This window comes from Microtus ochrogaster, linkage group LG10 (genome assembly GCF_000317375.1).
Source record: "Microtus ochrogaster isolate Prairie Vole_2 linkage group LG10, MicOch1.0, whole genome shotgun sequence".
NCBI classification, from domain to species: domain Eukaryota; kingdom Metazoa; phylum Chordata; class Mammalia; order Rodentia; family Cricetidae; genus Microtus; species Microtus ochrogaster.
Window position 1 is genome coordinate 12680872 of NC_022035.1, and position 14413 is coordinate 12695284.

At 40.0% G+C, this 14413-nt stretch overlaps 1 protein-coding gene across 3 annotated transcripts in view; it reads left to right on the forward strand.

Annotated features, from left to right (window-relative positions):
* The window catches only part of St7 (suppression of tumorigenicity 7), a 243518-nt gene that overhangs the window by 135394 nt on the left and 93711 nt on the right, over positions 1-14413 (forward strand). For all 3 annotated transcript variants that reach the window (XM_026787534.1, XM_026787535.1, XM_005363756.3), the window contains exons 3-4: positions 1810-1969; positions 12086-12140. In XM_026787534.1, coding sequence (XP_026643335.1) covers positions 1810-1969; positions 12086-12140 — 215 coding nt within the window. The remainder of the gene's footprint in view (positions 1-1809; positions 1970-12085; positions 12141-14413) is intronic.

Below are 14413 nucleotides of genomic sequence, written 5' to 3' on the forward strand. Positions count from 1 at the left end.
TAACCTAAGGGTTATTAGGAACATTAACTACCTCAGGTCCTGGTTCTGGGAGCTTCGGGAGCCCCTGGCTACACAGATAACCTAAGGGTTATTAGAAACACTAACTACCTCAGGTCCTGGCTGTGGGAGCCTGATATGGCCTGGTCCTGTCTTTCAGGTAACACAGATCACCAGAGTATTAATCACCTCCAATTCCCAGCTTTCTCAGTGGAAAAACGGGTTTATGTCTTTTCCCTCATGCATGCTTACTATTCCTGGTTTCCCTGGAGATCTGTGGCCACAAAGACCTTTGCGTTCCCGACATTCACGATTTTTGAGCTTTCTTCTTTCTTCATGCTAATTAGTGTCATATCCACAGACCTTTCAAACTATATTCTCCTTAAACATTGCAATGTGAGAAGTAACTCCCTGTAATTAAATCAAGGTATCCCATATATGACTGGAAACATTCTGGTATTCATAGATGGCTTTCCTGTTTTAATTTAGTAAAACGTAAGTGAGAAAAACATCAATTTTTAAATAATAGCCCAATGTCCGTTTCAGAGCAGATAATGAAACATTTTTAATAAAATAAACAATGACATAAGTATATTTAATTCTATGTTAATTGTACATTGTATATTATAAAGATTAGCACAACTATCCTTTGAGACTCAGGCGTGTAGTTATTCTGGCTTTTTGTTTTGTTTTATTTTATTTTATTTTATTTATTTATTTCTGTAGCCAAGCTGTCCTGTAACTCATGACAGACCTCTTGCCTCAGCTTCTGTATTTATTGCTGAGATTATAAGTGTGAGTCACCTTACCTGGCCTTTTGCGCATTTGAGTCAGGATCTCACGGTTCTTGAACTTATGACCCACTTACCTCAGCCTCCTGAGTGCTACAATTAAGGTCTGGGCACCATGTTTGGCTAGCAGCTATTCCTTTTCCTTTTCTTCTCCCTACCTCACAGGGTTTCCCTGTGTAGCCCTGGCTCTCTTGGAGCACACTCTGTAGACCAGGCTGGGCTCAAAATCCTGGGTTGTCTTTTATTAAGGACAATTAACTTCTCTTCTTTCAAATGAAAAACAATCAGGAAGCTTTTGAACTAAGAAACATTCATGATATACAGCAAATGCTTGTTGTATAGCACTTAGCAGGAAGAGGACTGGAGGTTCAGGAACTGAGTACCTTCCATACAAAAAAATGACCGTTTTTTTTCTTTTCCCACAGTTGTCACTATGTTGCTCAGGCTGATCTTGAACTCTTGAGCTCAAGTGATTCTCTTGCTCAGTCTCTCAAGCAGCATGCCACTAGTTCTGACCACTTTTCTTTTGTTTGCTAAAACCAGCATTTCTCAAAAGAAGTCTTACTTTTATAATTAAAACATTTAAAAAAAATTTTTTAATAGTGGGTATCATTTTACAAAAATATAAAATGTCAAGAATTTAAAAATTTTATGAGGTTTATTTTGGGAAAATTGTCATATCCATATGCATTTCTAGAGTTGTCTTTCAGGTAAGATGATTTTGTTATTTGAATATTATAGTGACTTAGAGGAAATTTGGAATATACCTTAACAATATTATTTTATCTGTCATTGTAGTAATAGATTCTTCTTGAAAACAATTCTTCAGCAGAGAACAACCATTTTAAACTAATTTTTAATTTTTAAATATTATTGGTGTTAATTATTCAAATCTATTTCCTTTATACTGACATAAACATTATTTGAAATGAGAAAAGAAATAGCAACATATATTAGAGGAATGTATCTTGAAATTACAAATGGAAACAGGTCATAAACACACATTATTTCTTTGTTCTAGATATTTGAATGGTGGTATTTTCGCAAGTATGGAACATCTTTCATTGAACAAGTCTCAGTAAGCCACTTGCGCCCCCTTCTGGGAGGGGTTGACAACAACTCTTCCAATAATTCTAATTCCAGTAATGGGGACTCAGATTCCAACAGGCAGAGTGTCTCAGGTATGGAATGTCTCTTACAAAATTCTTGTGAAATTAACACAGCTAAACTGTTTTAAAAGATTATGTTTCAGAGAAAAATATTTTAAAATTTTTTTAAAGGAAGCTGTATTAGAGAAGTAGCTGCAAGCATCCTGATGACAGGAAATGTGTATGCTATTAATTTTATTTTTGCTTCCACTAGTGTTAACATAACAAATGCTAATAGCATTGACTTGAAGCACATAGTATATGTTGTATATAGAATAGCATATAGAGTACTCATCAATCACATTTTCCTCCACAGTGGTGGCTGAATGTTGAGTCTGACTACACCTGATTTCACTACTTTTCCTGTTCCAGTGATGGTGAAACCACGTTCTCGGTCCTGAGTGCAGGAATGCATGTAACCCGTCTCATCAAATCGGCTCCGTCTCAGTTTACTTTTCAGTGCTGTGCTTGCCATGTTCCTTAGGACCTGACCTAAAATGTTTCTTCTGTTCCTCTGTCCATCTGTCACTGCCAAAGTCGACTGCCTTTTCTAATAGACATACATACTGCCTCTGCTTTCTGGAACTTTGATAATTTTACCTTGAGGGACATTTATCAAATAGCATTTTGTTTGGGGGTGTTTCTTTGTACCATCTATAGTGTATTAAATATACAATTGTCTGCTGTATTCTTGAAAGTCAATAAGCAGATGAGTTTAAAGAAGAGGAAAGCATCCAATTCCTTAGGTCAACTCGGTAAACAATTTTTAAATTATCACGAGCCTGGTTTCTATTGGTTCTAATGAATTAAAAAGTCAATGCTCTTGCCCTCATCTCCATTGTATTATTTGAGGAAACAAAATGATATGGGTTCTGATTGCACTAGATGCACATACAGTGTTATAGAAAAGCAAGGTGGGGATTCCCAACCAAGCCGAGAGAGGGGGTTCTGAGATTTGAGGATGAAAGGAAGACATTTAGGAGCTAGGTTAGATTTTTTTTTTTTCCTTCACAAGTCAATCTGATTGTATCACTTCCTTAGCTGGGCTGTAAGCTAGCAGATTGCAAACAGAGAGCATGCCCCTTTAAGATCTTTAAATGCTTACATTTATATATGTACAGAAGCCCCTCTTTTCTCCTTGCATAACTTAAAGCTCTTGACACTTCTTAATTCAATAAAAAGTCTGAAGAAGGACACTTAAAAGAAATCCCACACTAGCTCAGAACTGAGTATAAGAAAGGGTTATTTATTTAGGGGTAGACTCACAGATCACAGTTCTCTGCTGGAACAGGAAACAGCAACTGAATCCCGCAGCTGGAAAAGAGACCGGTTGCCGCTTTACATCGGCATAAATAGAATAAGAGGCCACGCCCAAGTGGGCGGGTAACTTACAGGCTACTGGCGGTAGGGATTCCTACAGCAAAAGTCCAGGTTCTCTCCTTAGTTACATTTCTTACATTTTACATTTATCTGTCATCAAGTGTGTGTATAATTGGGGTGGAAAGATGTGTGCGCAGCCTTTATGTGAAGGTCAGAGACAACTCTGTGGTCAGATCTCTCCTCCTACTTGTAGGTGGGTTCTAGGGATGCATCAATCTCATGCTATCAGGTTTGATAAGCAATCCTGCTGGGCCATCATTAGAATTTTCTGAGTAGATGCATGACTTACTAGTGAATCTCAGTGTCATCATCTGTCAGAAAGACTCAAATCCTTTTAAATAATATGTTCATCTAGGTATACATTTGTAGCCCCAGATACTTGGGAGGCAAATACCAAAGGATCAGTAGAGTCCATGGGTTCAAGACTGACCTAGAACCAGTCTCAAAATCAAACCAAACCAAACAGAATGAAAAGATAAAAATATACTAAAAAAAAATAATAGCCATAGGCATTCTCAGGCTTACATATATAAGGATTTTACCAGTCTAAGATGAAAGTTTTGATTATTATTACTAACTCAGTTACACTAGTGTTTACTACTTTGCATCTAGTTTCTATTAATTGACTGAATTATATATATATATCATCTATGACATGATTTTACATCAATGTTTAAATGGATACCTTTAGAGAAATGGAAATTACTTTGTCTAAGTGTATTTAGGTATGAATATGTGGCTAACTCAGTATGACAAACATGGATGCAGATATGGAAACACCAGATACATGGAATTAACATCACTTTATATTCTCTTGTGTTGACTGTTGTATTTTCTTGTGTTGTGCATGTGTATGTACACTTTTTGTTTGTTTGAGACAGTCTCTTCCTAGGCTGTCCTGAAATTCACTGTAGCCAGAGATAGCCTCTAACTCACTATATTCCTCCTCTCTCATCCTTTAGAATACTGAATTTATGGGCAAGAGCCACCATGCTTGGCAGGCTTTTATTTCTGAATAAGGAAAGTACTAGAAAAATACATTTATCTGCAATTATCTTTATTATTGATAACTTTCTATTTATAGTCTGATTTCAGCTCAGTATATAGGAGAAAAAAGGTCCAGATCTGAAAATAATTCATATATTTTCTTAAAATAGATGTGTTTGTCTTAAATTTCTTATTGCTTTAACCTAATTAAAGGCTATTGAATTCCTAACAGAGGGTAGAGTATGTCATTTCCTTAAAATGCCATAGACTTCTTCACTGGACTTTACACGGACTGTAACCTGGCAAGTAAAATCCATAGACGTGGGCAAAGGAAGTCTAAGGGCATTATTTGAAAAATAAAATCACAGACAAAGCTAAAAATAAAATGAAACCACTAGCTATAAGCATTGGTCCATGTGAAAACTAGTTGGAGTCTTTTCCTTAAAATATAATTTTCTGTGACTGAAATCTTGCAGACATGGCCCAGCTGATGGTGATCTGAAGGTGGTAGTGTGAGCACTGGGAAAACAGGGCAGGCTGTGAGTGAATTTAAAGCCCCTATCTGTGCAAAGTGGACTGAATTCAGACTTCTTCGTATTGTTCTGTGACTGTTATCTGTGTGTTTCAGGGGAGAAACATGGTTGATTGTACAGTTCCTTCCTTTAGTCAAACTTCATCTTGTTTGGTCATGTTCGTAGACATTCTTGTTTTATTTTACTGTATTTGGGAACTGAACTTGTTTCTTCCAAATGTATGGTTTCTGATCAATTCTGCTGAAGTATTTCACCACATCACTGAGCATTTTACTGTCATTTATTAATTCAAAAGTAGTTCATGAGTTGGTGATGCACATGGTTTAAAATGTGGCCAACTTCTTTCTGAGAGAAGGGATTCTCACAGCCCACTGAGACCTAGAGTTTGGCTTTAGCGGAACATGTTTTGATAATTTATTCTTGCTTTCAAATACAATATCATAGAGACAAGGTTTGCACATGTGTCTCTTGCCAGATAGATATGGGAATGTGCAATTGCTCCATGCTGTGAGCTCACCAAATCAAGCTCAGCCGCTCTGAGATGCTTTAACACGCCCGAGGAGAACCGGACCTCCAGACAAGCTCCAACACAGCCACCAGGCTTCCTGTTCAAGCCATCTCATCGCCATCTTACTGGTTTTCAAAATATATTTCAAATCCTCGTTATAAAAATTCTAATTTCTACTTAAATCTAACCATGCTGTATAAATACATATTCTGCATTCTAAATTAATGTTCATTGGAACATTAGGGGCAGTTCAAGCACTGATTTTAAACGGGCAACAAAGAAGCATTGGAAATAACAAACTTGGGGAAAGTGAAAAAAGTCCTAAAACTGTCATAAATGGCAAATCCCCACAATTAAACAATTTTCCCCACATAAATCCATGAAGGTCTGGTAATATTTAACCCTTTTATTACTTGCAATCAGTTTTAAGTGATAATGCCATACTCAATCCTTACAATAACCCCACTAAGCAGATGACTATTATCATGTCCATTTTAAATCTGAGGATGCTGGGTCCAGGAGGCGTATGTGCCATGACCAACAAGCCTGGGTAGCTTTTTTCTGGGCTCCCCTTTCTTCCCTTTTCTTGAGCAGTACTTTCCTCTATATCTCAGGGTAGTCTCAAACTCCGAGTCCTTCAGCCTTTCCTTCCAGAGTTTGGGGATTTCAGGTAGGTGTGCACAACTGTATGAATCCACGTTCTTAAGGACTAGTTGGATACTTTAAGCGACTGCCCCAGTGACTGTAAGGGCTATAAGGCCAAAGTTAATATAAGTAACTGAAATTCAATAATTAAGTAATTAATTCAGTAATTAAGTAACTGAAAGATTATTGTTGGGCTTGTTGGCTCACATACGTAATCTCAGTGTTAGGTAGGCAAAGCCAGGAAAATTGAAAATTCTAAGGTCAGTTTAATCTATGGAGTGTTGTAAAGAGGGGGCCACTTGTTGGTTCCCAGCCACTTAGCCCCAAAATAATCACACAGAAACCATATTAATTAAATCACTGTTTGGCCCATTAGCTTTAGCTTCTTATTGGCTAAGTCTTACATATTAATTTAATCCATTTCTATTAGTCTGGCTGTGGCTTACCCGCTAAAGTTCTGTCATCTGTGTCCAGCAGGGCTACATGGTTTCTCCAGACCCCGCCTTCTCTCGCCCAGCATTCAGCTTAGTTTCCCCTGCCTAGCTCTGTTCCCCTATAGTCCTGCTATAGGTCCAACACAGTTCCTTTATTTATCAATGGTAATCACAGCATACAGAGGAAAATCCCATATCAATGGAGTGACAACTGGCTTCAAAAAACTTAATAACAATAGTATTAATACTCTAACACAGTGCAAGACAAGATTTATGACAGGACATTAAATGACTTTAAAAGCAGCTTAGTGGCAATGATTGACAACCGGGTTGTTCTAGTTCTATAACTTTCACAGCCAGTGACCTAAGGCTTGCCATTTAACTTTCCTAAATAAACCTTAGTATCTTAATCTGAAAACATGGGAATAACAGTAATATCAATTTCACGGAATATTATGTAAATAAATGAGGCCACACAGAAATACCAAGTCACGGGACAGCTTTTTACATAGCAGTGCCTCCCAGATAAACTAACTTTATAAACAGATCTGGGAGAATGCCACCACTCAGGGATATGGCCGTATGGTCAGTGACTTTTACGCCAAGCCTTTCAGAGCTTGCAGTGCACGACTCCCTTTGCAAAGTTAGGAACTTTTATGCATCAGGGACCTTTGGGATTGCTTGCGAATAGTCTCGGTGAGGATAAATAGCTAGATAGAGACATGCCAAAATTTAATGTATGGCCTCAAAGTGATTTCCCTAGTCATCTTTTCAAAATCATTTGGCATTAAAAATTATATTCTAATACAGACTAGATTTCTAGTTAAAGGGTGAAAAGGCCTGTAATGGCTTTACTTTCTAGTGACTATGCATATATTTAAGACTTGTGTCAGGGTTAATGTATTATTTGGTGGAGTTGATGTTATCAGAAATGGTCAGTGAGAAATGCATAGCCTTTGAATGAAAAGATTTAGCTATCTCACAATACCTTTGAAGACAGCGGTACTATTTTCAATTAAGCAAGCCAATAAAAATGGCCTTACAACTCACGCTCACTAATCCCCCTTTGTGTTCCCTGCAAGAATTTGTAGCCACAAAATTTGTTGAATGAACGTTATCCAAAATTGTCTTCTTTATGTGAGCATTTTATTTAAACTATGATGCCTACAAAATGCCACAGAAACACGACGGCTATGGATCGGAGGCCCATAAGCAACAGCCCAGGTCCCAGAGAGGGGGGATTTTGGGGAGGAAGGGACAGTGCAAGGGGCAGGGACGCTCAAGGCTGTGGGGAGCCTGAACCACTGAAGCCCACACGGTAGATCCCTGTGGATTTACCCACCGAGTGTATCATTTTACCCCCGCTGAAATACTGACATCAAAACTGAAATGAAATCAGATGTTACAGAATAAGGAGACAGCTCTGTTTGTGAGACTGGGCGGGTCTGTGAAGAACTGCACCTTGCGGAAGTCAAACATGGCGCCCACCCAGCCTGCCCAGTCCTCCCCGGCCGGGACCAGTGCAGAGCGGCTCCGACTGCCCAAACGTTGTAAACAAGGTCAGGCCAGACCAGCCCTGCGCCCGCTGTACCGGGAGGCTGTGGGGTGGCCTCCGAGGGCTTCACCTCCGGGCTCGTGCTGGGCTCCTTTCTGGTTTCTGGACAGGCTTGGCCGCGGGTACGGGCCTGTGGTTCAGCTCCAGGGTCGCAGCTCTCTTCTGCTCTGTGGGATCATGGTGTCCGGCCCAGGCTGGCTCCTCTGGAGGGACAAGTGCCCAGCGGCTGGAGGTTCGCAGTCACCGTCTGGTGCTTGGTGTGGTGGGCAGATGATGGCGGTTTGAACAGGCCTCTCCCGCTCGGGGTCCACTACCCACGTGACTTGCTGGCAGTTCTTTAGGTGTTTTGTGCCCTCGGTGTTCTGTCCTGAAACCCACAAATCTGGGTAGGAGGAGGTCTTTGCTCCAAGCTCTGTCTTCCAGGCAAGCCTGTTGAAGCTCAGCTAGCCAAAGACCCCGGCAGCCAGACGTAGAGACATTCCCCTTTGTGTTGCTGACCTCTCATTTGCAGCCAGCAGGCCCAAAGCACCGTTCAAGCCTTATATCACCTCTCAACGTAGTTATTTTGAAAAGTTATGAAGGGGTTAGGGCTTAATTATTTTTCCAAAAGAAGCACTTCTAATAATTACCTAAAATTGATCGGTATGATGTAGACTATTGGGTATTCATCCCCTAATAGATCAAAGCTAATGAACTGTAGGCAAAATCACTTCAAAGACCGGTTCGCTTGGGGTTAATCTAATAATATGTCCAATGACATGTTTAGACACGTTGGAAGTATTATTTTGAAGTAACTGGCATGCCCTAGAGGAATCTCGAAGTCTGTTCTTCCATTGGACATTTGAATTGATGAAGGATGTTGAATGTGATACTTTGGTAGGAACAGGTCTGTTGCCTGTTGTAGGTAAGAGATGAATCCAGACGCCAGGCCTTGTTGTGACCTGGAGGAAAGGGTCTAATATACATAGACCCTTTTCATCTCACTGATTTATGTAGGGAGTATAGATGATATCCTGAGACCTCCTTAGAGAAAGGATCGGTGAAAGCTAAGTTTAGAACCGATGAAGGCCGCTTTGCTGCTGTGAAAAGCCCAGTGCAGGGCAGCCTGGTGTGGAGGTTCCTGCCTGCAATTTCAGCACTCCGGACCAAGTGTGTCCCCCCCTCACTATGGGCTGGGACCTCACTCGTCAATCACTAATTAGGAAAATACCCTACAGGCGTTTCTGCAGCCCGGTCTTCTGGGGGAGTTTCCTCCATCCTCGGTCCCTCTTCTCGGATGGCTATAGATTGTGTCAGTTGACACAAAACTAGCCAGCACGGTGACTGGGTCTCAGCTACAAAGTAATGATGGTGGTGAAGGGCTTCGAAGACATTCAGAGCTTGCTTTAGAAATCCTTACTGCATTACGTTTATGCTCTTTGTACCCCACATAGAAACTTAATGGCAGCCGGGTCCTTTCCCTAGAGCTTTGGTGGTCTTGCGTCCACGCTGAGGGCACAGCATTTCCGTCAGCAGCCGTGCATGGAGACCGTCCTGTGGACACTGAAGATGAAGGCACGGTGTGTGCTTGTCTTAGAGACAGATTGATAGTCGACTCTTGATGCTGCGAAGTCGCTTAGTGAAGGCGACTTTCAGTGCTTCCCAGTGGCACAGAAATGGTGGAAGATAACGAAGAACGGAACATTCTTTTTTGAAGGAAAAATTGAAATATGGTCTGCAATAAGTTTATTCCTCAAGAGTACACATAAGAAAAGAACATATGTTTACGCTGTCTTACCCCGTGGAGGTTCACTTCTCTGAAATCTTCATATTTGGCATTTGCACCCTTTCTATGATACGCTAAGTCACGTCAGGCGATTCATATTTATGGGGTGTGCTCTCTGGAGTGATGCCATGCTAAAAGAATTTTCTACATGAAAGATTATGGAATAGAAGAACAAAGATGAAATTTATGTAGCTGTGATGTCACTTAAGGCAAAAATTAGATGTGTGCATACACATGACCTTTATATTGCTTATTTCTTAAGGAAAAACAACCCTGCCCTGCGCAAAGCTGCTTTGTACGCCTTGGTCGCCTTTCCCCACTTTACGTCTTCCACAGCTACTTGCATCTTGAGTTCTAAGTTTTAGAACGTTTGCAGCACCCCCTGCTGGCAATGTTATGGAAATTCCTAAATAAAGTGTCCTTTAGGCACTGACTGGTGACTGTTTAAAGTACACAGTATTTCTTTTTGGAATTATTTTTCCTTAGAAATATTTTAAGTTCCAACTGATGTAATAGAGGCAACATTTAATTGGAGATAATTTTCAGTTTAATTTGCCAATTGGATTTTGAATAGTATTTTCCCCCAGGCACAGTAATAATGTACTTGGAGAAAAACATTGGCCAAACTTTTTAAAAAATTTAATCTTCCCAATCAAATTAAATAGGAGAACTATCTTTTCAAATATTCCTGTTTTATTGTAAATATTTCTAACATGTACTTCCTTGTACTACAAGTTTATTGTAGCCTAACTATAAACCTTGCACGATTTGGGAAGTGTCAAGAGGAGCGTTCTGAACCTCAGTGGTTTAACTGGGGAGCAGTGGTGACATTCTAAGAGTTACTCCAGCCCTAGGATAGTAACCACGATCGTTTGGCTGACCGTGGTGTTTCAAGCCAAGATCTGCAACCACAGTGTTCATGACCCTTCTAATAGATTTTTGTTTGGACAGCAAATAATTAACTAAAAGAAACATGATTTCCTAGTTTGTGTCATATGAAGTGATAACTATCAAATTTCAGTTTCTTAACAGAATCCAGAGACGTTGCATTAAATGACAAATTAAGCTGACAAAATTTTAGGGCCATTCTAAACGTTGCATAAATTTAAAATGAGATATTGTCTTAATTTGAAGACAAATTTATCTCTTTTAAATGGAAACACACATCCCAGTATAAGAACATGCTTGCTTTACTAGTTCAGCAGTGCTGTGCTGTGAGCCTGCAGAGGATCACAACGTGCCTTCTACTTTATTGCATACAGAGGACTATAGTACTGCTTCACATGTTTCCTGCACCCAGAGTTAAATGATGCCTACTAGATATAAGGACAGAGGGGTGGAGGGATGGAAGTTGGATGGATAGGCCTACTGCAGAATCCCAGCGAATCATCATCTGGCCTTTAATAGCTCTTGGATTTCTGCCATCGTTTGAGTGTGCATATCATTGGGTGTGTTCCTCGGGTACTAATGTTTTGGGTTTGGTTAAGTGGGTTTTATTTTCTAATAAAACTTTGTTTATCCAAAGGGATCTAGTATTATAAATCATTAGAAAGTATTGATCAATAGGATGTTTGCAACCAATTGTAGCTTATTAATCACATGCTTAATAGAACAGTCTTAAAGCTATTAATGCACTGCTCAAGGTAAAAGCCCCATGGTCCTAAGTTTCTGTGCTCCCCGTATTTAAAAAAAATGTATAATCTTAGTAGTAATTAACATTATGACATTAATGGGATAACACACACACACACACACACACACACACACACACACACACAATCAGCATAAGTAGGTCCTCAAACAGTTTATTTTCATAGAACTTCTTTCTGTAACTGTGGTAACTTTATTAATTTTCATACTCCTTCCTGGGAAGACAATATCAATCTAGCAAATTATCTCCAAATAAAAACTAGCATAGTCCTTAATTGGCTGAGTCTAGGGGTCTCCGTGTTATGTAGAGCTGGATTCCAGAGTGCTGGAAATAGAATCTCATCTCCACATGTACCCTTCCCTATGTTTTTGGAGATCAATTCACAAAGTCCACTAGCTCTCTTAGAGTAAGTACACGAAGTCACGCAGTAGCTGACACAGGCATGTGCTGTGGTTTGAGAAAACAAGGAAACTGGGGCCCAGAGATTAGGTGATGTGTCTGTCCCAGGGCCTGCTTGGCCTCCATTACCTGATTAACCTCAGGGGTTGCCTTTTGTTTTTCAGTTTCCTATATAAAGGATAGAGAATAACATTATCTTATCAAATGGCCCGGAAGGGTGTTTTACTGAATTAATTAGCTCCTCATGTCACTGGACTTACGTGTAACATTTTTCATATTCTCTTTGTTACAGAGTGCAAAGTGTGGCGAAATCCACTAAATTTGTTTAGGGGTGCTGAATACAATCGGTGAGTCTTTTGTCAGCTCAGGAAACGAGTGAGTGAGCGAGCGGCTGAGGGAGCAGAAATAGCGAGTGCTGTTGCTGGTTCGCTTAGGGGTCACGTACTAGAGTGTTTTACTCTCTTCCCCTCCCGCCTTCCCGCCTTCCTCTCTCCTCCCTTTAACCTCCCTACACCTCCTCCTTTTCCATCTCCTCTCTTCTTTATTCCTCCTACTTCTTTTTTCTTGCTTGTTTTTGCTTGAGACAGGGTTTCAGAGTCCAGACCTTGCTGTGTGGCATCCTAAACTCCTGATCTTTTTGCCTCATGAGTGAGAGCTGGGATTGTAGGCATGCATCGCCATGTCCAGCAGCTTCTGTTTTCTGATACTATCTTAAAGCATTTTTGTTTTTCTGTTTTAAAGGTATTTTAACATTCTAGTTGAGAATAATATACAAATAAGTTGTATATTTTCTATTGCACTTATTCTTTGAAAAAAATTAAGTGTGTTTATATGTGTATGTGTATGTATATGGTGCATGTAATGCTCATAGACAAACTTGTGGGAGGGTTCTAGATGTTGAACTTGAGATTTTAGGCTAGCTGCACATCCCAAATTCTGAAGGTTCCCTAAAAGTTGATTATATTGGTTCCAGACACGTTATATTTATTGCAACTTAATTGAGTGAATTAATTAGGCAAATTAGGAATTTCATAGTTTGGAAAAAGTATCTGTTTGTAATATTATTAGAGAAGTTTTCATTATCAAAGACTACTGAAATGTTAAGACAAAAATATATGAGAAAATTTGTATTTATTTGTGCTATTAATTCCTGAAGGAAGATTTTTTTAAATATTGATCTTTATTTATGCTTATAAAATATTTAAGGTTTTCTTTTCTTTTGCTTTTTTTTCATGTTTTTTTCTTTTTTTTTTTAAGATTTATTTATTATGTCTACAACATTGTGCCTCGATGTATGCCCGCATGCCAGAAGAGGGTGCCAGATCTCATTACAGATGGTTGTGAGCCACCATGTGGTTGCTGGGAATTGAACTCAGGACCTCTGGAAGAGCAGCAGCCATTGCTCTTAACCTCTGAGCCATCTCTCCAGCCCTCTTTTTTTCTTTTGTGAGTTTCGGATTGCATATAGTTCAGACTAACCTTCAGCTTACTAGGTAGTCACAGATGATCTCGAACTCCTGTTCCCCCCTGGTTCCAGCTCCCAAATACTGAGATGGCCTGTATGTGCCATCGAGCGTGACAACCCTTTTTTTGTACCACATTTTTTTTTCTTACAGTTGCTCTTATTCAACGTATGTGTGCACAAATCTGCATGCTATGGTATGTATGTAGAAAAAGAGGACAGCTTTTGAGACTTGATTCTTTCCTTTCACGATGTGGGACCTGGAGAGAGAACTCAGGTTGTCTGGCTTGGCTGCAAATACCTTTACCCACTAAACCACCTCTCCGACTCTAGCTTTGTCGTTTTTACAGCTATTCAGTTAATAGTGTGTACATACCATGTCATGGGTGTTGTCTTCTTTACTGTTCTATGGCATGAAGAGACACCATGACCAAGAAGAAAGCATTTAATTGGAGGCTTGAGTGCGGTTGTAAGGGGTAGTCCATGATCATCAAGGTAGGAAGCAGACAGGTATGGAGCTGGAGCAGTAGTCAGGAAAATTTACATGCTGGTCCACAGACAGAAGACAAAGACAGTGGGTCTGCTGTGGGCTTTTGAAACCTCAAAGTGCACCCCTAGTGACTCACTTCATCAAACAAAGCCACCCCCATTCCAACAAGATCATATCCCCTAAACCTTCCCAAACAGTCATCCCTCCTGACCCCCGCCCCACTCCCACACACACTGAGGACCAAACATTCAGATACCTAAGCCTATGGCTACTTTCTCATTCAAATCATCACACATGTGAAAGTCAGAAGGTCAGATCTTCCTTTCTCAGTTCTAAGAATCAAACCAAGGACTTCAGGTTTCACAGCAAGTGCTCATCCCTGCTGAGCCATCTTGTTAGCCCCCAGCCTTGTTTGAGATACACTCCCATTGAACTCTGGCTGTCCTCACTAGGCAACTGAGGGTGATCTTTAACTTCTGTTTTACTGCATCCACTGCCTGAAGCTTGGGATTACAAGTGTGTGCTACACCCAGCTTTTCCAGTACTAAGGAGTCATGCCCAGAGCTTCTTTTTTTTTCCAGTATTTTTTTTAATTAATTATTTATTAAAGATTTCTGCCTCCTCCCCGCCATTGCCTCCCATTTCCTTCCCCCTCCCCAGTCAAGTCC